General features: G+C 51.8%; 1 protein-coding gene across 1 annotated transcript in view; it reads right to left on the minus strand.

Moving 5' to 3' along the window:
- The window catches only part of LOC119964635 (excitatory amino acid transporter 5-like), a 117,922-nt gene that overhangs the window by 43,135 nt on the left and 51,913 nt on the right, over nucleotides 1–22,874 (minus strand). The window contains exon 3 of the mRNA XM_038794374.1: nucleotides 16,867–17,082. Coding sequence (XP_038650302.1) covers nucleotides 16,867–17,082 — 216 coding nt within the window. The remainder of the gene's footprint in view (nucleotides 1–16,866; nucleotides 17,083–22,874) is intronic.

Consider the following 22,874-nt stretch of genomic DNA (forward strand, 5'->3'; position numbering starts at 1 on the left):
GTCTGGCCACAATGGGGAAGGCATCCCCGAGAATGGGAGGGGGGTGGGGGGATGTGGGAGACGGAGGGAGGAGTGTGGGAGACGGAGGGGGGGCAGTGTGGGAGACGGAGGGGGGGAGTGTGGGAGATGGAGGGGGGAGTGGGGGAGACTGAGGGGGGGGGAGTGTGGGAGACGGGGGGGGAGTGTGGGAGACGGAGGGGGGAGTGTGAGAGACTGAGGGGGGGGGAGTGTGGGAGACGGAGGGGGGAGTGTGGAAGACGGAGGGGGGAGTGTGGGAGACGGAGGGGAGAGTGTGGGAGACTGAGGGGGGAGTGTGGGAGACGGAGTGGGGGAGTGTGGGAGACGGAGGGGGGAGTGGGGGAGACTAAGGTGGGGGAGTGTGGGAGACGGAGGGGGGAGTGTGGGAGACGGAGGGGGGAGTGTGGGAGACTGAGGGGAGAGTGGGAGAGACTGAGGGGGGAGTGGGAGTGGGGGGGTAGGGAGAGAGTGAGCGAGTGACCCGTCCAACCCCGTTACAAAATGTATGCCACCATGCCATGGTGTGCCGGTCACGAGGACAAGGCCGCTGTTTGCCCTGTGGCTTACGGCCACAGGCCACTGACGCACCGGTGAAGAGGACGTAGTTAACTGCCCGTTGGATGCAGAAAGTGACCAGGAGTTAGGCTGCCGGCGTGTCAGCAGCGCGACCAGGCCACCGGGACACACAGGTATCCCGTGGCAGGCGGCTGCCGAGGTGTCGACTAACCTCCGTCTAACATGTCCCGTTTCTCTGCCCCCCACCACCCTTCTGTAGGTTAGCACAATGTCTGTGAACAGAACGGCTATGTTCTGCGCAGTGGTTGGGGCCGCTGCACTGCATTTGGAGATGGAGCAGCATCCACAGCCACAACCCGCAGTGGATGCAGGGCCAGCTGCAGCAGCAGAGGGAAGGGCCGAGGAGTTGCCAGTCGTCGAGCAGCATGGGGAGGAGGAGGAGGAGGAGGGGGAGGAGGAGAGAGTGAGGGTGCAGCCACGGCGCCAGAGGCGACGACCAAGGCCGAGGGTGAACCGTGTCTGGATCTCTTTCCTAACAATAACGGACATCACCTGCAGGAGGAGACTCCGGCTGAGTAGGGGGACGGTGATACATATCTGTCACCTCGTGGCGCACCTCGCCCCACGTGGAATGGGGGGAGGACACGCGATCCCGGTTGCCATCAAGGTGACGTTCGCTCTTAACTTCTATGCGACCGGCTCCTTCCAGTCTCCGAGCGGGGACCTCTCCGGGATCTCCCAGTCATCGGTCCACAGGTGCATCCGGGATGTGACCGACGCCCTCTATGCCATTGCGGACCGCTACATCACCTTTTCCGAGGACCGAGCAAGTCAAGAGTCACGAGCTCGTGGATTTGCCAGCGTGGCCGGGATACCGATGGTGCAGGGGGCAATCGATTGTGTTCACGTCCCCATGCGCCCGCCTGCAGGGGACAGGGAGGTCTACACAAACAGGAGGGGGTCATACTCCATGAATATCCAGGTGGTATGCGACCCCCACATGACGTTCATGAACGTCTGTGCAAGGTTCCCAGGGAGTGTGCATGACTCCTACATACTGGCGCAGTCGTACATCCCTGCGATGTTTGAGGGACGTCCCCCCCGGCTGAGGGGCTGGTTGCTAGGCGACAGGGGTTATCCGCTGAGGTCTTGGCTGATGACGCCTATACGGAGGCCTCAGACCAATGCAGAAACCTGATACAACGAGGCCCATGCAGCAACCAGGGGTGTGGTGGAGCGCTGCCTTGGCCTCCTGAAGATGAGATTCAGGTGCCTGGACCACTCCGGAGGGGCCCTGCAGTACCAGCCCGACAGGGTCGCTCGCATTGTTGTGGTCTGCTGTGCGCTGCACAACATCGCGATGCAGAGGGGAGATGACCTGCTGCAGGAGGCGGAGGGAGAAGCCAGTGGCAGTGGTGCCAGCACAGACGAGGAGGAGGAGGAGGAGAGGGAGGTGGAGGAGGAGGAGGAGGCTGGCGGAGTGGTGGGCGCAGCACGCAGACACGACCCAGGTGCTGGTGATGTCCAGGAGGCGGCACGACGAACCCGATGAGGACGGCGGGCACGCAACGCTTTGGTGGCAGCACGGTTCACGCGTCGCATGCGACGTCCCCGCTGAGCAGCAAACCACCACCTGCATCGCTAGTCGTGCAGAGGGTCAACACACAACTGCCACCACCACAACCCCCCCCACACCCCCTCTCAGTGTACACTGCTCCACTTCGACATCACCCTTACCACTGGGTCCAGACGGTATGGCACAACATTGATGGCTGTGTCAGCGGGTGTGATCAGTGCCATGTGGAATGATGACAGCCCGCTCTGCGATGAGCTGTGAGCTCAGACTCGTTAGAGAGAGTCTGACCCATGGCAATAGCTGGACCATCCACCTTGGCGACCGCTGTGTTCGTCACGGACACTCCATCACGTGCCCGCGTGGGGTAGCTGTGGGAGGGGGTGGGGGGAGGGGAAGGGACTGCACACCCGGCACCGAAGTTTCACCGCTCGTCAACCCCAGTGACACTCGGTCACCATCACGATTCCTGTGGCTGTGGAACAATCACACGGTATTACAAGTAAGGTGAAACAGTGCGTTTAATGTTAACAATAATTTACAGATGCCCTAGCCCCTACAACTAAACTGTGCCCATCACCCGTGCCAACTTACTCAGTGTCTCTCTTTGTTGCCTTACGGGCCCTACCACTACGTCTAAGTGATTCCCCAGATGCTACAGCAGGAGTGGAGGAGGACTGCTGCGAATCGCCCCCTTCGACTTGTTTCACCTTCCGCAAGCGTTTCCTGGGGCGACCCGGCCTTGATGGGCCAGGCTGCTCTGCGGGCATCTCGGGTGACGTTGTGCCACCCTGCTCTGCTTGCTACCCACCCGATGCACCAGGGATGGGAAGGGGGGAGGCCGAGAATTCCGGGACGTCCTGTGATGGAGTTAATGGGACGGGCCCCAAAACCTCCTCCTCCCTCGGGGAGCCCGGTGGCCCCCGGGCCTCACTTTGGGACAGAGGTGCGAGCGGGGAGGTGCCCCGTTGCGCCACCGACACCTGGCACTGCCAGTCCTGGAGGCCTGCAACGGTATCCACCAGGATCCGAAGGTTTGCAGAGACGGAGTCCAGGGAGTTAGACATTCCCGCCAGGGACTGTGCGATCTCAACCTGTGAGTGCACGACGCCATCCAGCACATGTGTCAGGCGGTTGATGCTCTCCGCGACTGACTGCTGCGACTGGGCCATGACATGCTGAGACTCGGCCAAGGCCCGCAGCGTGCCGGCAATGTCGTGTTGGCTCTGGCGCGTTGCTGCCCGTGAGAGGGCAACCCCATCCAGGGCCGAGGTTGACGCGTGCACATTAAGCCCAACGCCTTGCATAACCTGACCCATTGCCTCCACCGCGGATGCCACCCGTGCGGTGTTGGCCTGGGTTGCTGCCATGAGCGGCACCACTCCCTGCTCCTGGACGCGGTTCGACTCCTCTAACAGCGTCTGCAGAGTCTGGAAGACAGCCCTCATCCCGTCATTGTGTCCCTGGGTTTCTTGATGCATCAGCTTTGCGGGTGGGTTGAGAAACTCCAGGAACTCGGAAAACGTCTGGGAGCCAGCTGCATGCTAGGCCTGGCCTGGCCTCCGCCAGTCTGGGCCCTCAGCTGCTCCGACCTCCACCTGCTGTACCTACTCAGCTGTGATGTGCGACCCAGACTGTGACCCAGGAGCCTCATCACTAAATAGGCCAGCCGGGGTGAGTGTCTCTGGGATGGTGGATGGTGTGGGAGATAGCTGTGCCGCAAGCTCGAGGTCGTCTTCGGTGCACGCCTCCTCTATGTCATCGGCCCGCAGAGAGGCCGCAGGGCGTTCGCGTGCCATTTCTCTCTCTTCCTCTCTCGCCGCCCTCTGGGCGTCCTGCTCCACAGATTCGGTTGGGGAAGATGGGACTCCCCGCTGATCAGGCACCCTCTGTTGTGCGGCCCTGGGTGCGGTGGGGACAGATGCCTGTGTCTGTCTGGAGCCAGACGGCCCTGGTCGTTCAGCATCACGTCCTAGGGAAGAGAATGAAACGGGTTATTTAGAGACGCTCGGCCGGGCGCTGGACGGCACAGTAGGCAGGGTGTGAAGGGACAGAGGATGGGGTAGGCGTCCAAGTGGGCAGGGTGTGAAGGGACAGAGGATGGGGGAGGTGTTCCAGTGGGCAGGGTGTGAAGGGACAGAGGATGGGGGAGGTGTTCCAGTGGGCAGGGTGTGAAGGGACAGAGGATGGGGGAGGTGTCCAAGTGGGCAGGGTGTGAAGGGACAGAGGATGGGGGAGGGGGGGGGGGGTGTTTGTCATGCAGGGTTGTCTCACTTGTTGCAGCTCCGCCAACCTTGCATTGCGCGATCTCCCGGGTGGCAGATCCCCCAACAAGGTCCAGTGCCCTCTACTCAAACGTGGTGAGGGGGTGCAGGATGGGCGAACCCCCTCCAGTCTTGTTCCACTCACGAGTGTTGTGAGTGGTCTTGTCCTGTTGGGGGAGGGGGCATAGGTAGATCATTACAGTACGGCAGGTATCAGCAGTCCGTTCAGATACTGGCACAGTTTGGGGGTCAAGTTGTAATAAGACCATTGCATCTCTCCACGGGGGCCAGAGCGCTGGGTCTGTGACAGCTTTGTGAACCACCCTCAACTCACTCTGCCCCAATCCCCCTCCACCCCCCGTGCCAGGGTGGGGGGGGAGGTGGGTGATTAATTAAAGGGGGGAGAGATGGTTGTGTCCCGGGGGCACCCTCTTGGCACTTACCCTGACAGCCCTGGTGAGGTCGCGCATCTTCTTCCTACATTGCTCTGCAGAGCGAGGGGTCTGCCCCACAGCACTGACGGCAGCAGCCACGTCACGCCAGGCCTGGCATACCGTGCTGGCAGGGTAGCGATGCCCTCTACGCGGGCAGATGATGCCCCTCCTCTGCTCGATTGTATCCAGCAGCGTCTCGACGTCAGCCTGCAAGAATCGCAGGGCTGCTGTCCTTGGCTCCGACATCCTGGCCTACAGTTTCTGTGCTCGCCCGCGCCTTTTTACGGCGTCGGGCGGCCTCACGTGGGCGTGTTCGTGTCTTCGTCGCGTTCCGGCGTCATCGCGCACGTGATTTACGCGGCCCCGTTCCTAGCCCATTTTCCAGACGTGAATACGTCGGGAACGGGGCCGTGTCGGGCCGTCGCGATTTTCCGCGGGTGCAGAGAATCGCGCCCCTTGTGTTTATTAATAAACTGTCTTTTGAACTAATACACTGGTTCAGTGGTCATTTGGTCAATATAAGAAACAGCTTGTGGTTCACAGAGAAATAAAGAAGTCAACCTTATTTACCTTATTTACTGTTACTGTGTAGTTGAGAGGGCAATTATCTCCGAAGACATTCTCAGTAGTAAATACCAAATATATTACAACTAATGAAAAGCCTATTATTGAGGTCAGATGGGAAGGGACATTAGCTATTTTGTCATGTTCATGTTCCACCTGCACCCCTGCAGCAGGACTGAGTGCTTGAGCAAACCAGGCAAACCAAACATTAAAAGTACCACAATCATAGACAGGTTGCAATATGCTGGTTGGACATAGCTGGAATAATGCCATGTGACTCTATTTGAATGAATTAGGAATGCAGGGAACAGGTTGAATGTGTGATTTGGTGGAATTCACTATGCAGGAGAGCGGTGGATGCTCGGACATTGAGTAAATTTAAGGACGAGATAGACAGATTTTTAATTAGTAATGGGTCGAAGGGTTATGGAAAATGGGCAGGAAAGTAGAGTTGAGGTCGAAAGGCGATCAACCAGCCATGATATCAGCCATGATTGAATGGCGGAGCAGACTCGATGGGCCGAGTGGCCTAATTCTGCTCCTATGTCTTATGGTCTGTTCTTGAAAATACAGAAAAATGTGTCATTTGAAACATGGAAGTCTGGCAATATCTGGTTTGAGAGGATACAGGGAAAGATCCCACAAAAGTTTCATAGCAGCTTCAAAGAGCAGGGTTATAAAATGCAGATTCTTGCTCACAAGCAGGTTTAGCAAACACACAGGTTTCATGTGGTAAGCTAAAACAATGGCCCACACCTTCATGGAATGTAACTATCTCAGGAAGCATCTGAAAAAGCATGGATGAGAGTTTCAATTGCATTAAGTGACGAATGTTTAAAACAGGCAAGTCTTTCAAGTCATAACCAAGTTAAATTTTAGCATACAGCTAAAAGCAAAGTTTCACACCTTAATTGAAATAAACTCTCTTAGTAAACAGCTGGAAAGGATGGAAGATGCTCAGTCGAATTTGGTGTCAATTCTAAAGTGTAAAATTCTATGAACATCAAGTCAATTAAAAGAAAATTGGAGACGACCTGTCTACGAGAAACATCATTTAAGTCAAAATCAAAGGCAAAGTTATGAGCTGGGGACAATTGGAAAATTAAACGATTCGAAATCACAGAAATAAAAGTTAACTATTGAAACCAAAGCATTGTTTAATCAGATCTGAGAGGAGACGATATGCCCAAAATGAATAGTTAGTTGTAGTAAAATGTTTACATCAAAGATACTTTTAAACTATCAAAATGAAACAGGCCCATTTACAATAAAGTCATTAAAACTTAATAACTCTTCGAAAGAGAATATAAACCACCGGAAGAAAGGGTAGAGCAGAGCCAGAGCCAGCTCTCACAGCTCGGTGCATGGGAAGGACAGGACACAGCAACCGAGTTCACCAACGAATACAACTCAAGAAGACCAGATTTTAAGAAGATCGATTGTCAAGGTGGGCCTAAAGGTCTGTACAACCAACCAGCAGCAGCCAGACGCAAGATCTTTTTTCCTTTCTGTAAAGAAAGTGTTTGCAGCTTTTAAAAGAAAAAATATAATAATAAAAATAACTTAACCTGAAAAAGTGGTTATTAGCTTACTTCACTTCCTTAATAACGCAGGACCCAGGACATCGATGCTATTAAGGGGTAAGTAGGTAAAATTCTTCGGTGAAGGTATGGGTTATACCGGGGGATAACTTGAAAAGATAGTTTGACCTGAATAGCACCCACAGAAGCCTGCATCGGAGTCAGGGAGTGAGAATCCCTGTTCACCATTTAGAATATCGACCTTTTTTTGGTATAGGGGGAATTCTAAGAATAGTGGTGAGTTTTAACTTCAGGTCTTATGGTCTAACCATGATTATTGATTGGCAGAGCAGGCCCGAGGGGATGAATTGCCTACTCATCCTGCTCCTTGTTCTTAAGTTCTTATCTGGGGCTTGGGAGGATCGATAGTAAAAAGCTCAAACCAACAATGACTACAGTATGACTGATGCAGTGGAAGATAAGAAATATGTGTGATAGAGGCCTTGCAGTCTAGAAGAAGGTGAAGCATCACCCAAAGGCCCTTTTTGTTCTGGCCACAAGTGCAGAAGAGATGCTAGAAGAAACCTCCCAGTTCTGGGCTATATTCCTCAGTGCCTATATGCCTCATGCTATCGCTGAGGTGGGAGGAGAACAAACTGAACTGAAATGACAACAATAGGGTGCAGCAGTGGAGATGGTCTTGATTTACCAGCTCATTGCATGCACTGTATTTTTTTAAGCAAAGGCAAAAAATTGACCTGAAATGGCATTTATATCCCGTTTATTATATAACTGGGGAAGTTATTCAAAAGCATGAGCTCATGCTCCAAATAAAAGTTTAAAGAAATTCATCTGTATAGTCTGCACAAACAAATTGACCATTAATGAGCAACAGATGTGGATATTCAACTGGGGTATAATTGGGTCATTAAATACTATTTTTAAATAACTGTGTGGGAGAAAGAAAGCACTGTGAATCATCCATAAAAATATACCTATTTGACTGATTAGGTGGCCATTCAAGTGTCACTTTCCTGCAACTGGAAGTGGTTATCATGCCTCTTCATGTATATATAACTTTTATATTTAAATCGTGTTTTTGTGACAATTATCACACAAAAATAGTATGAGTAAATTCATATTTGTTCTGTGAACTAGAAGCTGGATTTCACGTAATTATTAAAATGTGTGGTCAAGGAAAGGAACGCTATTGTATTTGCACTGGGAGTCAGGAGTAGGCGGGTTGAACAGGATCAGACAAAGAGTAAAGTTCCTCTTAGTCTGATTCAAAGACATAAGGACAGTGTCATGATATGCAGACACACACAATGATATACAGGCAGGCACAGACAAGCAGCTAATGGACACAGAGAACAGGACACGACCAATAAACAGGCAGGACATTCAGGTGGGATCTGACTATAAAAGACACGAGGCACTCACACTCTGCCTCTTTCCACTGATGAACATCTAGAGAGTCAGTCGACGGTGTTGTTGCAATCTCACACCTCCAACACGTGGCTAAGAGCTAGTCTGGGTCAGTCAGACAGACTAACCACACTTAAATTAGCAGATTCGAACTCACAGAGAACTGTGCTAACTATGCTATTAGTTCAATAAGCCTGATTGAATGAACTTCAAGGTCTGGAGTATCTTTTTGATCTAAGCTGCATCCAGTGTTATACCAGTGTACCTAACACGACAGACAGTATACAAAATATGTTATCAAACAGGACATTCTCTGGCCTACCCTAAGTGAGACATTCACTCCATGCTGTATCTCAGGTGGTTTTGAACCCATGCCCACTGAGAGCCAGGCTAAGACTACAACAAATTTGGATAAAGCTTTTATAGGTAGCTGAGCAAATATTCATCCCATCAGTCCAGACTAGATTTGAACCTCAATCCCAGTGTAAAAGAGTAAATGTTAGTGTTTGTTGATTGTAGCGGCCAATCTCATGAATCAGTTTTTTGCTTTCTTATTATTCGTTCATGGGACATGAACATTGCTAACGAGGCTGGCATTTATTGCCATGCCTAACTGCCCTTTAGAAAGTAGTGATGAGTTGTCCTAACAACAATCAAACATTTCAGAGGGTCGCCACATAAAGGTCAGACTTTGTAAGGGCAGCAGATTTCCTCGTCTAAGGATATTAGTCAGCCAAATTATGACAAAACAGTCGATGCACGGTCATCGATATTGCGATGAGCTTTTTTATTCCAAATGTATTTAATTATTGAATTTAAACTCTTGTTGTGGGGTTTAAACTGATGTTGCTGGATCCTCAATCCCGGCCTCCGTTTTCCAGTCCAATAAAATAACCACCAAACTACTGTTTCCACAGTTATCTACTTGAGAAAGATATCAAAGATTGATCTCGGCATGTCATGGTGAAAATTCTTGACAGAAAAAAAAGTCCATCATATCCAAAAGCTAGATTTATAACCAACTGTAGTCAAAGATTTGAAGTTCCTCTCGCCTCCAAAATGGACAACAGACATAGGGAGACTGGGAAAACAGAGTGAGTAAATATTATTTAAAAGAAACTGGAAGAAAAGTTTGGAATCGGTAGAATGGAATATATATTTGATGTGCCATCAATTAATCACGAGACGAGGAGTGGACAAAACTGAGGCTTTAATAAGCTAAACAGAAAGCCTCCTGGCCTCTGATCCTGAACTGAGGCAGGGCCGGAGGTCAGCCACCTTTATACCGTGCCCGAGAGGAGGCGGAGCCATCAGGCAGTGGTTTACCACAAATATGTAGTACAGTAACAGTTTACCACAATACATATAGTACACTAACAGTGGTTTACCACATTCACCCCCTGTTAAACAAAAGAGTCCAGCAGGGGTGAAGTGGACTTAAAGGTCAAGTCTGTCAGGGGCCTTGACCTTCCGCCGTGATCGCCTCAGTCCCAGCTGTGGTGTGGGCACTGATGTGGAGACCTGTGCGTCCGGGAGCGTGTTGTCCTCTTCTTCACCCCGTTGTTGAGTCGGTGGAGGGGGGACGGTGTATGGGCGGGGGTGGTGGTGATGGTTGCTGGGGAACCTGCAGGTGCCAAATCCCGGAGGGAAACTGTGACCTGCCACCCGTCATGATGTAGGCATATTGTGGATTGGCATGGAGGAGCAGTACCTTCTCGACGAGGGGATCCGATTTATGACTCCTTGCATACGTCCGGAGGAGGACGGGCCCTGGGACTGTCAGCCAGGATGGGAGCGAGACTCCGGAGGTGGACTTCCTGGGGAAGGCAAACATACGTTCATGAGGGGTCTCATTGGTAGCAGTGCACAGGAGCGACCGGATGGAGTGGAGCGCATCGGAGAGGACCTCCTGCCAGCGGGAGACTGGGAGGCTTCTAGACTCTAGGGCCAGAAGGACGGCCTTCCAGATGGTCGTGTTCTCCCTCTCTACCTGTCCGTTGCCCCGGGGATTGTAGCTGGTCGTCCTGCTTGAGGCGATGCCCTTGCTAAGCAGGAACTGACGCAACTCATCGCTCAGAAAAGGAGGAACCCCGATCGCTATGGATGGAGGTGGGGAACCCGAACAAGGTGAAGAGACTGTGCAGGGCCTTGATGATGGTGGCAGAGGTCATGTCAAGGCATGGGATGGCAAAGGGGAATCTTGCATATTGGTCAACAACGTTGAGGAAGTACGCGTTACGATCAGTGGAGGGGAGGGCCCTTTGAAGACGATGCTGAGGCGCTCAAAGGGGCGGGAGGCCTTTACCAGGTGCGCTCTGTCTGGCCAATAGAAGTGCGGTTTGGACTCCGTGCAGACCTGGCAGTCCCTGGTCACGGTCCTGACCTTCTCGATGGAGTAAGGCAGGCTGCGAGCCTTGACAAAATGAAAAAAACGGTTGAAGGCCAGGCGGGCTTCAGACGACAGGGGAAAAATGGTGGATTTAATAAGTTGACGGGCCTTGTCCGCATAAATGGGAACCCACTGGGCATAGTAAGAGAAGAAACCCAGGCATCTCTTCAGGGCCTTGGGGCAGTGGGGGAGGGTAAGGGGCGCATGCAGTCAGGGTTGGGTCCTAGGACTCCGTTTTCCACAACATGGCCAAGGATGGCTAGGTGGGTTGCACGGAAAACGCATTTCTCCTTATTGTATGGTAGGTTAAGGAACTTAGTGGTGTGGAGGAAATGCCGGAGGTTTTCAACATGGTCCTACTGGCCATGGCCGCAGATGGTGACATTATCTAGGTACGGGAACATGGGCCGCAGCCCATACTGGTCAACCATTTGGTCCATTTCTGACTGGAAGATCAAGACCCCACTGGTGACGCCGAAGGGAACCCTGAGGAAGTGGTAGAGATGGCCATCTGCCTCGAAGGCAGTGTATTGGTGGTCCTCCGGGCGGATAGGGAGCTAGTGGTGTGCAGACTTCGAGTCAACTGTGGAGAAGACTCGATGATGCGCAATCTGATTGACCATGTCAGATATACGGGGGAGGGGGTACGCATCGAGCTGCGTGTACCGGTTGATGGTCTGACTGTAGTCGATGACTATCCGGTGCTTCTCCTCAGTCTTGACGACCACCACTTGGGCTCTCCAGGGGCTGGTACTAGCCTCAATGAACCCTTCTCGTTGGGTTCGCTGGACCTCCGACCTGATAAAGGCCCTGTCCCGGGCACTGTATCTTCTGCTCCTAGTGGTGACGGGTTTACAGTCCAGGGTGAGGTTAGCAAAGAGCGAGGGTGGGGCGACCTTAAGGGTCGTGAGGCTACAGACGGTGAGGGGGGCAGGGGTCCACCGAACTTTAAGGTAAGGCTTTGGAGGAGGCACTGGAGGTCGAGCCCCAGTAATAGGGCAGCGCAGTGATGGGGGAGGACATAGAGCTTAAAGTTAGTGTACTCTACGCCTTGTACTGAAAGGTTCCGGATTTCTACGGAATGTGATCCGGAGGCCAGGTAAAATTGGGAGGGAGCAGCGCCTTACCGTATCTGGATGGATAAAGCTGTCTGTGCCCCCAGAGTAGAAGAGGCAGGCCGTCTCATGCCCGTTGATCCGGATGGTCATCGTGGGTTTCGTGAGGCGATGAGGTTGAGACTGGTCGAGTGTGATGGAGGCGAGCTTCGGAAGGTGATGGGTGGGCCGGTCAGAGATGGCGGCGGCCAGCGTATGACCAGTTGAGCAGGGGCCCCGGGAGGCTGCAGAGTCCCAAGGTGGCGACCCCCATATGTCGCGCGCGGCGGGTGGCATCATAGATGGCGTCAAAGATGGCAGCCCCCATGGGTCGCGCGTGGCGGGCAAAATCAAAGATGGCGGCGAAGATGGCAGCCCCCATGGGTCGCACATGGCGGGTGGCAGTGAAGATGGCGACGCCCACAGGTCACAAATGGCGAGTGGCGCGGTAGCTGGGGGCAGCCCCGACAGGCAACAGGCAGCGCTGCAGGGCCTCGGAACTTCAGGGACAGGTCGGGCCTGGCAGGCTTTGACGAAATGGCCCTTCCTCCCACACCCGTTAAAAATCGCGTTCTGTGCAGGGCAGCGTTGTCTGGGATGCTTACCCTGGCCGCAAAAGTAGCACTTTGGGCTTCAGGCGTTGGCGAGCTGCTGCGTGGCACAGGCTTGCGCCGCACTCGAGTCGGGTGATGGCAGCGCCCATGAGGTCCACGAGCGTGTCGCGTGGTCGGAAGTATAGGCCTCCATGTTCTGGAAAGCCACTTCAAGCGAGTTTGAGAGCTGCACTGTCTCTGGGAGGCCATGTGTACCCCCTTCCAGCAAGCGTGGCGGATGTAGTTCGATTTAATGCCCGTGACATAGGTGTCCCTGCTCAGCAGCTCCATGTGTTGGAGAGCCGATACTGCCTGGCAATCACAGTTCTGGCAGAGTACCCGCAAGGCATGCAGGAATTCGGCTTGTGAATCTCCGGGGCATTGTCGCCTTGTGGCATACATCTTGTTTACTGACTTCACGTGTTGTCCCTTCAGCAGCATTATCGCCTCCGTATACGAGGGGGTGTCTGTGATGAGAAGAAAAATTTGCGGGCTCACTCATGCGTTGAGTATTTGCTGCTTTTGGAGGTTGGTGACATCTTCGGTGGAGGATCCGAGGTGAGCTTCAAAGCAGCTTAGCCAGTGCTCAAATGTTGCAGGGGCGTCGGCTGCCTGTGGGTCCAGCTCCAAGCGATCAGGCTTGAGCGATGAATTCATGTTAGACGTTTAGCTTATTAAATTGATGTGCCATCAATTAATCACGAGACAAGTAGTGAACAGAACTGAGGCTTTAATAAGCCTCCTGAAAAGCCTCTGATCCTGAACTGAGGCAGGGCCAGAGGCCAGCCACCTTTATTCCGAACCCGAGGGGAGGCAGAGCCATCAGGCAGTGGTTTACCACAATACATGTAGTACAGTAACAATTTACCACAATACATATAATATACTAACAGTGGTTTACCACAATTAGTGTAAAAAAAAGAAAGAAAACTAAAATTAAAATTTCAGAACGACATGCAAGAAATTAAGAAAAAAGGAAAAGGGTTGTGTGAGGAACTGTGGTCGAGGTTTTATTTGCATTGAACGTTATTTTGAATATTACACTTTAGTCATTTATTCAATTCATAAAGCTATTTGTGTTTGAGCAACTTTACTGCAATAATATTTTTGCTTCAGCACTGGAGTGCACAAATTGAAAACTTAGAAAATAAGCCAGCATTTCAACGGTTAACAATTCAACCAACAGTAAAAACAGAAATTGCTGGGATAACTCAGAGGGTTGGATTCTCCGTTTGGGATACTAAGGGCTGGACTCTCCAATTGCCGATGTCGAAATCGCATTCGGCGATTGGGCGGAGAATCCCTTTTGATGCCGAAACCGGTGCGGTGCCTGTTTTTGTATGCTCCACCCCTCCAAACGGCATTATTGGTGAGTACACCGCATGCTGTTGGGACGTCAAATGAAGGCCCTGCCCTGATGCTCCAGCCCCGATGGGCTGACGCCCTGATGGCGTGGATCACTTGTGGTCTGAGGTTTCGTCAACCTCCCGTGGCTGCTGCGGACTGTGTCCAGCACCACCACAGCTCTGGGGGGGAGGGGGGGGAGCCCTTCTGCATGCCGGGGGGCTTTGGCAGGGGCTGGGGTGGGGGGGGGGGGGGGGGGAGATTGGTGGGGGTGGTCCAGGGGTAGAATCATAAAATTTCAGTTCAGAAGGAGGCCATTCGGCCCATTGAGTCTACACCTGCCCTTGGAAAGAGCATCCTACTCAAGCCCACACATCCACCCTATCCCAGAACCCCACCTCACCTTTTTGGACACTAAGGGGCAATTTAGCCTGGCCCGCACATCTTTGGACAGTGGGTGGAAACCGGAGCACCTGGAGGAAACCCACGTAGACACATGGAGAACGTGCAAACTACGCATGGACAGTAATCCAAGCCGGGAAGCGAACCTGGGACTCTGGATCTGTGAAGCAACTGTGCTAACCACTGTGCTACTGTGCTGCCCGGAGCGAGAGGGTTTACAGGGGGGCACTTTCAGACATGCCGGGTCCGCGCGTAGCTGGCGCCATGTTGCACGGCGCAGCCACTGCAGGTTGCCGCACGCATGCTTGGCCATGGGCCTGGCAATTCTCCAGCTGTTTCTATTGGGAACGCCGGGGGTTTCATGTGGCGTGGCTGCTAGCCCCCCCATCGGGCGGAGCATCGGTGCGGGGGTGGCGCTGACTTTTCTGTCGTAAGACTCGACGCATGCTCTGGCCATAGCCTCAAAATCGGAGAATCCAGCCCTACTTTTTGACAAGTGGAGCATGTGTCCGGCAGGGGCACGGGCAGCACGGTAGCATTGTGGATAGCACAATCGCTTCACAGCTCCAGGGTCCCAGGTTCGATTCCGGCTTGGGTCACTGTCTGTGCGGAGTCTGCACATCCTCCCCGTGTGTGCATGGGTTTCCTCCGGGTGCTCCGGTTTCCTCCCACAGTCCAAAGATGTGCGGGTTAGGTGGATTGGCCATGATAAATTGCCCTCAGTGTCCAAAATTGCCCTTAGTGTTGGGTGGGGTTACTGAGTTATGGGGATAGGGTGGAGGTGTTGACCTTGGGTAGGGGGTAGGGTGCTCTTTCCAAGAGCCGGTGCAGACTCGATGGGCCGAATGGCCTCCTTCTGCACTGTAAATTCTATGTAAAAAATTCTATGTGTGGACGTTCACGACTAAAAAATCGTTGCGAAACCCTCATCGATTCTGGTCCTGGTGTGGGGCTAGCACCGGTGCTGAGTGAAACCCCCGTGGATTACACCGAAATCAGCTGGAGAATGGCCCGATCCCGGGCGCAGCAAGCGCATGGCTGATGACCTGCACCGGTCACACTGTAAAACATGGCACCGGCCGTGCACGAACCCAGCCCGCTAACCGTGACCCCACAGCCCACCGCATGGCCACCCCCACCATCCCCTCTTGCAGAAGCCCCCCACCCCCTGCCCAGTGGCACGGTTCCTGCCGTGTTCCCGCACGCTAAGGACCACATGTGGCCCGTGCCACCGGGAACCCGACCCATCAGGGGCGGAGCATCGTAGGTAGACCGACCGAAGTCACGCCAATTGTGTTGAAATGGCTCGCGTCACGGCGATGCCGGTTTGGAGGGGATGGAGCATGGCAGACCAGCATCAAACCAGCGCCGGCCCCGATTCCGGCATCGGAATCCATTCTCCGCCCGATCGCCGATCACGATTTTAGCTTTGGGCTACGGAGAATGCAGCCCAGCATGTCTGGCAGCATCTTCGGGGAATGTCTTGGGCTGGATTCTCCGCACCCTCATGCCAAAATCGCGATGGGCACGAGGGCAGAGAATGCAGTTTGACATGACAATCGGGATTGGGGCCGGTTTGTCGATTCTCCGGACACCGAAAAGCGGCGTCACCGGGGAGTACGCCTGGGGCCATTGCCAGAGGCCCCTCCGACATCCTCCGCCCCGACTGTCCTCTGACCCGGAAGTGCGGGGGCCCGTATCTGCAGCAAAAGCTGCGAGATTTACTCCGGGTCCCTGCTAGCCCCCTGCAGGGCTGGGAATTTGTGTCCCTTTAATCCAGGATTTTCAGGAGTAAAATTCCACCGTTGTGAGGCCGGCGTGGGGAGACAGTCCCAATAATTGAGAATCCAGCCCCTTGTGTCTGTGTGACTTCAGATTTGAGATTCAAATAAGTTCTGATTCGGATTCCAGCATCCGCAGTTTATTGCTTTTATTTGACCATAATTCGACCTAATTTAGGCAAGTCGAAAATAATCAGAACAGGCCAGAAAAATATTTCAAGTAAATGGTCATTAAACTGAATTTTACGGTTCTAATGGAAGCTACTTTCGATAAGCTTAACGGAGAGGCAGAAAAAAATCTAAAATTAATATGAAGAAAGTGCATTTTCACATTTAACACAAAGCAGTAAAAGAGTGGCATGAGACAAGTTAATTCAGAGTTTCAATTTTTTCTCTTTTACTCCCCAGAAAAAACTTTAATCAAAAGCACAGGACCCAATATTCAAAGGATAATGGTCATTTGCATTGTCCCAACCAACAGTCTGGTTTAAACTAATTTTCATAGTATAGTTCAGGAAGCAAGAATGGACCAGTGATCATATATGAGCGTTTGGTCCATATGAAGCAGTTATGCACTGAAGCCCTTGTGCCTTTATCTTTATCAATATTTCCTTGAAGGGAAGGGTATCTCCTGCTCTATTCAGTGGACAAGATTAGCTTTCACAATAGAAGAATCTGATAATTTGATTGCCACATTATGTTAGCATTGCATTATGTAATGCTATTCTGAGAATGACTGCTTTCAGGGAAAATGCCATGAGAATATTACAACTACTCATCATTTTTAACATAAAATATTATCCATTGCTTCTGTCAAAGTAAGCTGTTGTTCACAGTGCTTGAAGTAAAATGCACTTTGAAAGAGCTATCCCTTAGATGGCTAAGGGACACAGAATTCTCTGGAGGTGTTGTAATCCCAGAACTCCAGGACAATAGTTGCACATACCGTATCAGATCCAACAATGCATCAGCAGAGCTCATGATTGGCGTTCCACTGTCATCAATACTCTCCTTCTGGGCTGCACCACCAGGATGTATGATGGAGACCATAATTATTCCGATAACGACAGCCACAAAGGTCGTCCAGAGGTAGTATGCAATTGTAATGAGACCCAATCGACTTGAAGCTTTTGCATCCAAAGCTGCTAGTCCAGACATCAAGCTGAAAAACAAATACATGTATAGTGTAAGTGTTTTCTGAATGTGCATGTCTGCACATTATTCATTTAATGTTCATATGCTTCTGTGCTGATGTAGGTCACAAGGGAAATGACTCCTCGGGCACCTTGATCATGTGATGGCTATCCTTTTATACCAAGCGTCAGCAGTCGACAAAAGCAGGATCCATTTTTTCCCCCACCCTCTAATTCCAGGATGGTGATGCAAATTGTCATGCTTACGCTATTATCCTTGAGATTCCCCCTTCCCTTCCACTTTTTCCTTCCTCCGGCCATATTCTCCAAGGAGTTATTTGGTTTCCCCCTCCCTTCCAACATGCTATCAACCTATGAATTGAGCCTATTGCTCATTCTCTGTCCCAACATAGACTGAAAAATAAATTTTCAACATGTATCGTCCTTGTAACAGCTGCAACAATTTACCCCATTCCACTCAGCCACTTACTTTTGAGTGCCGTATCCCTTTAAATTCTACCTCTGTCAGGGCTACTGATGTGCAGTGGGCTGTTCCCCTTCCACCCCTTTGACAAGCTTCCATTACAGGCTGAGAGTTCATTCAGGAATGAGTGCCAGTCCTGTTATATTACACTTTGTTGTAATATGTCGTATTCTTTGCCGTGAGATCCAGAATGGTTTGATGAGTAGATGATAAAGAAACCAGCACTCTTTAGATTGAAGCAAAACTAATTTATTGAATAATGATTAAATTAAAGTGTTTGAACACTCTACAGAGCTATAACTATTAATACGGTAATCTATCATCTAATATTAACTAATGATACACTTGTGATACTTCTCGCTAATCTATATTATTGCCTGATCTGTGATCAATCTCTTTCCTCTGCTAACACGACCTAAGATTCCCTGAGGTCTGATATTTATACTGGGAACTGGTGGTGTCCTCTAGTGTTTACATTACACTGAGATGTAATAATTAATCCTTCACTGGCGTACCAACATACATATCATTACAAGTCCTAGAAAAATTGATGTGTTTAAAATTTGTGCATTGGTCTAAATTTATTGGGTATTGAGAATTTAACACTTGTATCTCTGCCACTGTTGAATGCAGTACTACATTGCATTTGAATTAAGAGACCTTTTGTATTAATATGCAGAATAGTTTAAAACTCAATTTCCTGCACTATTGTTGGTGTAAACTCAACACACTCAACATAGTATTGATAAAATCACACCAGATTCAGATTCATATTATGGCTAAGTTGGCTGACCCAGGCAAAGATGGTGCTTAGGGTTTGAAAACTGGACACAGTCTCCCCCAGGGCTGGGATAGGCGGGTGGTGGGGAAGTTAGCTGACGTTTCTGCTCTCATTGGGTTACCTCTCTTTGAACTTATTTTTGGGTGCAGGCTGGATCAAGCTAGACTACTGGAGATTTTTATCAACATCCACTATGTGGTGAAAATTACCCATGAGGTACTAGAAGTTACCCTTGCCTGCAAAACTATGAGATTTAGCAAGAGTGCATCATGTCTTCAGGGAAGCAAGGGATAACAATGTGACGGAAGGAGAAAAGATTAAAAGAGATATGACATGTCAATTTTATTAGTAATATTTACTTAAGCCATAGAAATGTAGTCTACAACATAGGTCAGTCAGTCTTATAAAGAACACAGTGACTCAAATCCAGTCTCTGGATCACTGGAGATTGGAGGTACAATGGAAGGTGCCTGTTGGGATCTTGTGGAAGTCCTAACCTGTGAACCTATGTGGGTATTGCCCGGGAATATTAAACTTCCAATGGACAATTCCCCTGCTGCCTGCACCCTGAGCGATCACCTCTGACTCTAAGCTGAAATAATTGGAACTGACGCGTAGTACCTGCCAGAATAGTTATCCAGGATATGTCAGACAGACTAAAACCTGCTAACAATAGAATTACTCCATAATAAATCTCCTAAACATTCTCCCACCCCACTAACCCTCATCATCACCGGAGTTATCCTCAACTATCCAGGACCTGCTATGACTAACCCCTGATCCAACTATCTACTCACCTCCCTAGCCACTCACCCATTCACCCACTCACCCATCTAACTCATTCACCCGCCTAGCCACCTCACCCATTCACCCACTCACCCATCTAGCCACCTCGCTCATCCACTCACTCTTCCACCTAGCCACCTTGCCCATTCACCTATCCCCCAGCCAATTCACCCACTCCCCCCCATTCACTCACTCCGGCGCCCATTGACCCACTCCCCCACCCATTCACCCACTGCCCCATCCATTCACTAACATTCGTTAAAGGGCTGGACCTTTAAATGTTTACCAGAATATGGCAGCTAATACTATAAAAAGGAGGCATGTTCTCTCTTCCATCAACTCTACTCAGCACTGATGGAATTCTCTGGTGGAAGCTGCACTGAGCATTTCTTTAATAAAAACAGAAAATGCGAGAAAAATTCAGCAGGTGTAGCAGCATCTTTAGAGAGAGAGACAGGGTTAATGTTTGAAGTCCGCATGACTCTCCTTCAGAGTTAAAGAGAGGGAGAAATATGATAGATTTTATCCTGTTTAAGAAGGGTGGAGTAGGTGGAGCCAAATAAACGGTCAAGGCTGGGTGGAAGCTCGGAGAGCTTTGACAGAGATGTCATGAGCATAAGACAAAAGGAGCATTAATTGTAGTGTTAAAGGCTAAAGAGGTGTTGGTAGTGACATAAAAGTAAAATAGCAGAATGTGTTAAAGCAGAACAATGTCAGTGCATTGTGAATGAAAACTCTAAAACGTGACAGATGATCCTGTGGGGGAGGAGGGAACATTGGGACAAAAAATTAGATTTAAAAAAGGAGGACAATACAGAGGAAAGAGTTCACGGTCTGAAGTCGTAAAACTCAATGTTAAGTCCAGAAAGTGTAAAGTGCCGAATTGGAAGATGAGATGCTGCTTATGCAAATTACTTTGGGCTTCACTGGAACATTCCTGTGGCCAAGGATGGGCATGTGGGTATGAGACCAAGATAACGGGTGCGATCCAATGGCCACACTGCACTCGAAAAGCAACTCGCTACAGCGCATCGCTGATCCCGCTCCTGGGATCTACTCGGCTCACAACGCTTCGCAAGATCTAATGTGATCTTGCGAGACGTTACGTTGTAAATTCTGCACATTTTGGGCAGGATCACTTTTTAGCAAATCTCCATATCAAAGCGAAACAGCTAGGGCGGGATTCTTCCGTAATCACCGTAGCGGCCAGCTCTGGCAGGACGGAGTGGCGTGAACCATCCGGCGTCGGGCTGCCCCAAAGGTGCGGAATCCTCCGCACCTTCGGGGGCTAGGCCCACCCCGGACTGGTTTGCGCCCCGCCGGCCGGCGGGAAAGGGGCTTGGCGTCACGCCAACCTGCACCCAAGGGCCTCCGCCAGCTGGCGCGAGTTGCTGCATGTGTGGGAGCGCCAGCGTGTGCTGGCGTCATCCCCACGCATCCGCAGAGGGCTTCATTTCCGCACCGGCAATTGCGGACTGCTACTGCCGCCAGTGCGGAACAATAGAGTGCCCTCACAGCACAGGCCCGCCCGTGGATCGGTGGGACCCGATCATGGGCCGGGCCACCGTTGGGGCACCTCCCGGGGCTAGATCCCCCGTGCCCCCCCCGAGAAGCCGGAGGCCGTCCACGGAGCTGGGTGCCACCGGTAGGGACCTCCCTTGATTTACGCCAGCGGGACCCTCGTTAAACGGGCGGGATTTTGGCTCATCGCGACCCGGAGAATTCAGGCGGCCCCGAGGCCCATTGAGTCGCGCGGGTCCCCGCCATGCTCCGAGGCCGGCGACGCAATTCACGCCGGGGCATTTTTTTCAGGGGGCAGAGAATTAAGAGGACGGCGGGGGCGGGATTCACGCCGACCCTCGGCGATTCTCCAACCAGGTGGGGGGTCGGAGAATCCTGCCCCTAGTCTCACTTTAATGTGCAGATTCCCGAGGTACCTGAGGCGTTGGGATCTATCGCTCTCATTCAGCACTGATCCCCACAAACAGGGGCCAGATGGAACAGAACTCGTGGGGGTCTCCCAAGGGTTTGGAGGACCTGGGTGCACGCCCTTTCGGCAGGGTGGTACCCTGGTACTGCTGGTGTCACCTGAGCATCCTGACACCCAGCGAGCAGAGCTCCTCGGTGTAGAAAATGGGCTATGTGGGGCCTCGACTGCACACTCCCACTGAGGGCCCTTATTTAACGCGAGTGGCGTTGTATAGCCATGTGTTTCTCGGCGCTGTGAGTGTTTGAGACTTTGGATGGGAGGAGTGAGAAGGCTGCACCTTCTACGATCGCATGGGAAGGTTCCATACGAAGTGGATAAGCAGTTGGGGGTAATGGAAGAGTGGACCAGGGCGTCAGAGGTCCCTGCGGATTGCCGACAGTGGGGGTGGAGGACAGGATGTGTTTGGTGGTGGCATCATACTGGAGTTGGCAGAAACTCCAGCTTGATCTTTGTTCTGCCATTTACACATTCTGCTATCTTACCTTTATGCCATTATTAAGGGCAGCACGGTAGCATTGTGGATAGCACAATTGCTTCACAGCTCCAGAGTCCCAGGTTCGATTCCGGCTTGGGTCACTGTGTGTGCGGAGTCTGCACATCCTCCCCGTGTGTGCGTGGGTTTCCTCCGGGTGCTCCGGTTTCCTCCCACAGTCCAAAGATGTGCAGGTTAGGTGGATTGGCCATGATAAATTGCCCTTAGTGTCCAAAATTGCCCTTAGTGTTGGATGGGGTTACTGGGTTATGGGGATAGGGTGGAAGGTGTTGACCTTGGGTAGGGTGCTCTTTCCCAGAGCCGGTACAGACTCGATGGGCTGAATGGCCTCCTTCTGCACTGTAAATTCTATGATTAGCACATTCGTTAGCCATTAACACTACCATTAAGGACTTTCGGTTGCGGCTATGCGGAGCTAAGCCGCACGTTCGGCAGCTCCCGCCAGGAACGGACTTTTGGGCTCTTTTAAGGGCCCCCAGCGGTACTTGCTCGACAGTTCCCGACGTGGGAAGGTGTCTGCAGTGGATCCCCAGTGGTTTATGGTCCGGACCAGGAGTGGGGCCAGCAAAATAGCGGTGGCACGCCTAAGAAAAAGCGGGGGAAGAAAATCAAGATGGCGGCCGGCGGAGGCCTCAAGGAATGGAGGCAGTGGGCGCAGGAGCAGCAGGAGACTCTCCAGTGCTGTTTTCGGGAGCTAAAAGTGGAGCTGCTAGATTCGATGAAGGCTAATACGGACAAGCTGCTGGCGACGCAGACAGCCCAGGGGGTGGAGATCCGGGAGCTCCGACAACAAGCCTCTGAAAGGGAGGATGAGGTCACGGCCTTCGCAGTAAAGGTGGAGATGCATGAGGTGCTCCATAAGAAGTGGCAGGAGCGGTTCGAGGAGATGGAGAACCGGTCGAGGCGGAAAAATTTGCGGATCCTGGGCCTCACGGAGGGGCTGGAGGGGTCAGACCTGGGGGCCTATGTGGTCATTTTGCTGAACTCACTGATGGGAGCTGGGTCCTTCCAGGGGCCCCTGGAGCTGGAGGGGGCCCACAGAATACTGGCCAGGAGGCCCAAGCCGAATGAGCCGCCACGGGCGGTACTGGTGCGGTTCCACCGGTTCGCTGACCGAGAGTGTGTGCTTAGCTGGGCCAAGAAGGAATGGAGTAGCAAGTGGGAGAACACGGTAGTGCGGATCTACCAGGACTGGAGTGCAGAGGTGGCTAAGCGGAGGGCCAGGTACAACCGGACGAAGGCGGTGCTCCACAGAAAGAGTGTGAAGTTTGGCATGTTACAGCCGGC

This window comes from Scyliorhinus canicula, chromosome 4 (assembly GCF_902713615.1).
Source record: "Scyliorhinus canicula chromosome 4, sScyCan1.1, whole genome shotgun sequence".
NCBI classification, from domain to species: Eukaryota; Metazoa; Chordata; class Chondrichthyes; order Carcharhiniformes; family Scyliorhinidae; genus Scyliorhinus; species Scyliorhinus canicula.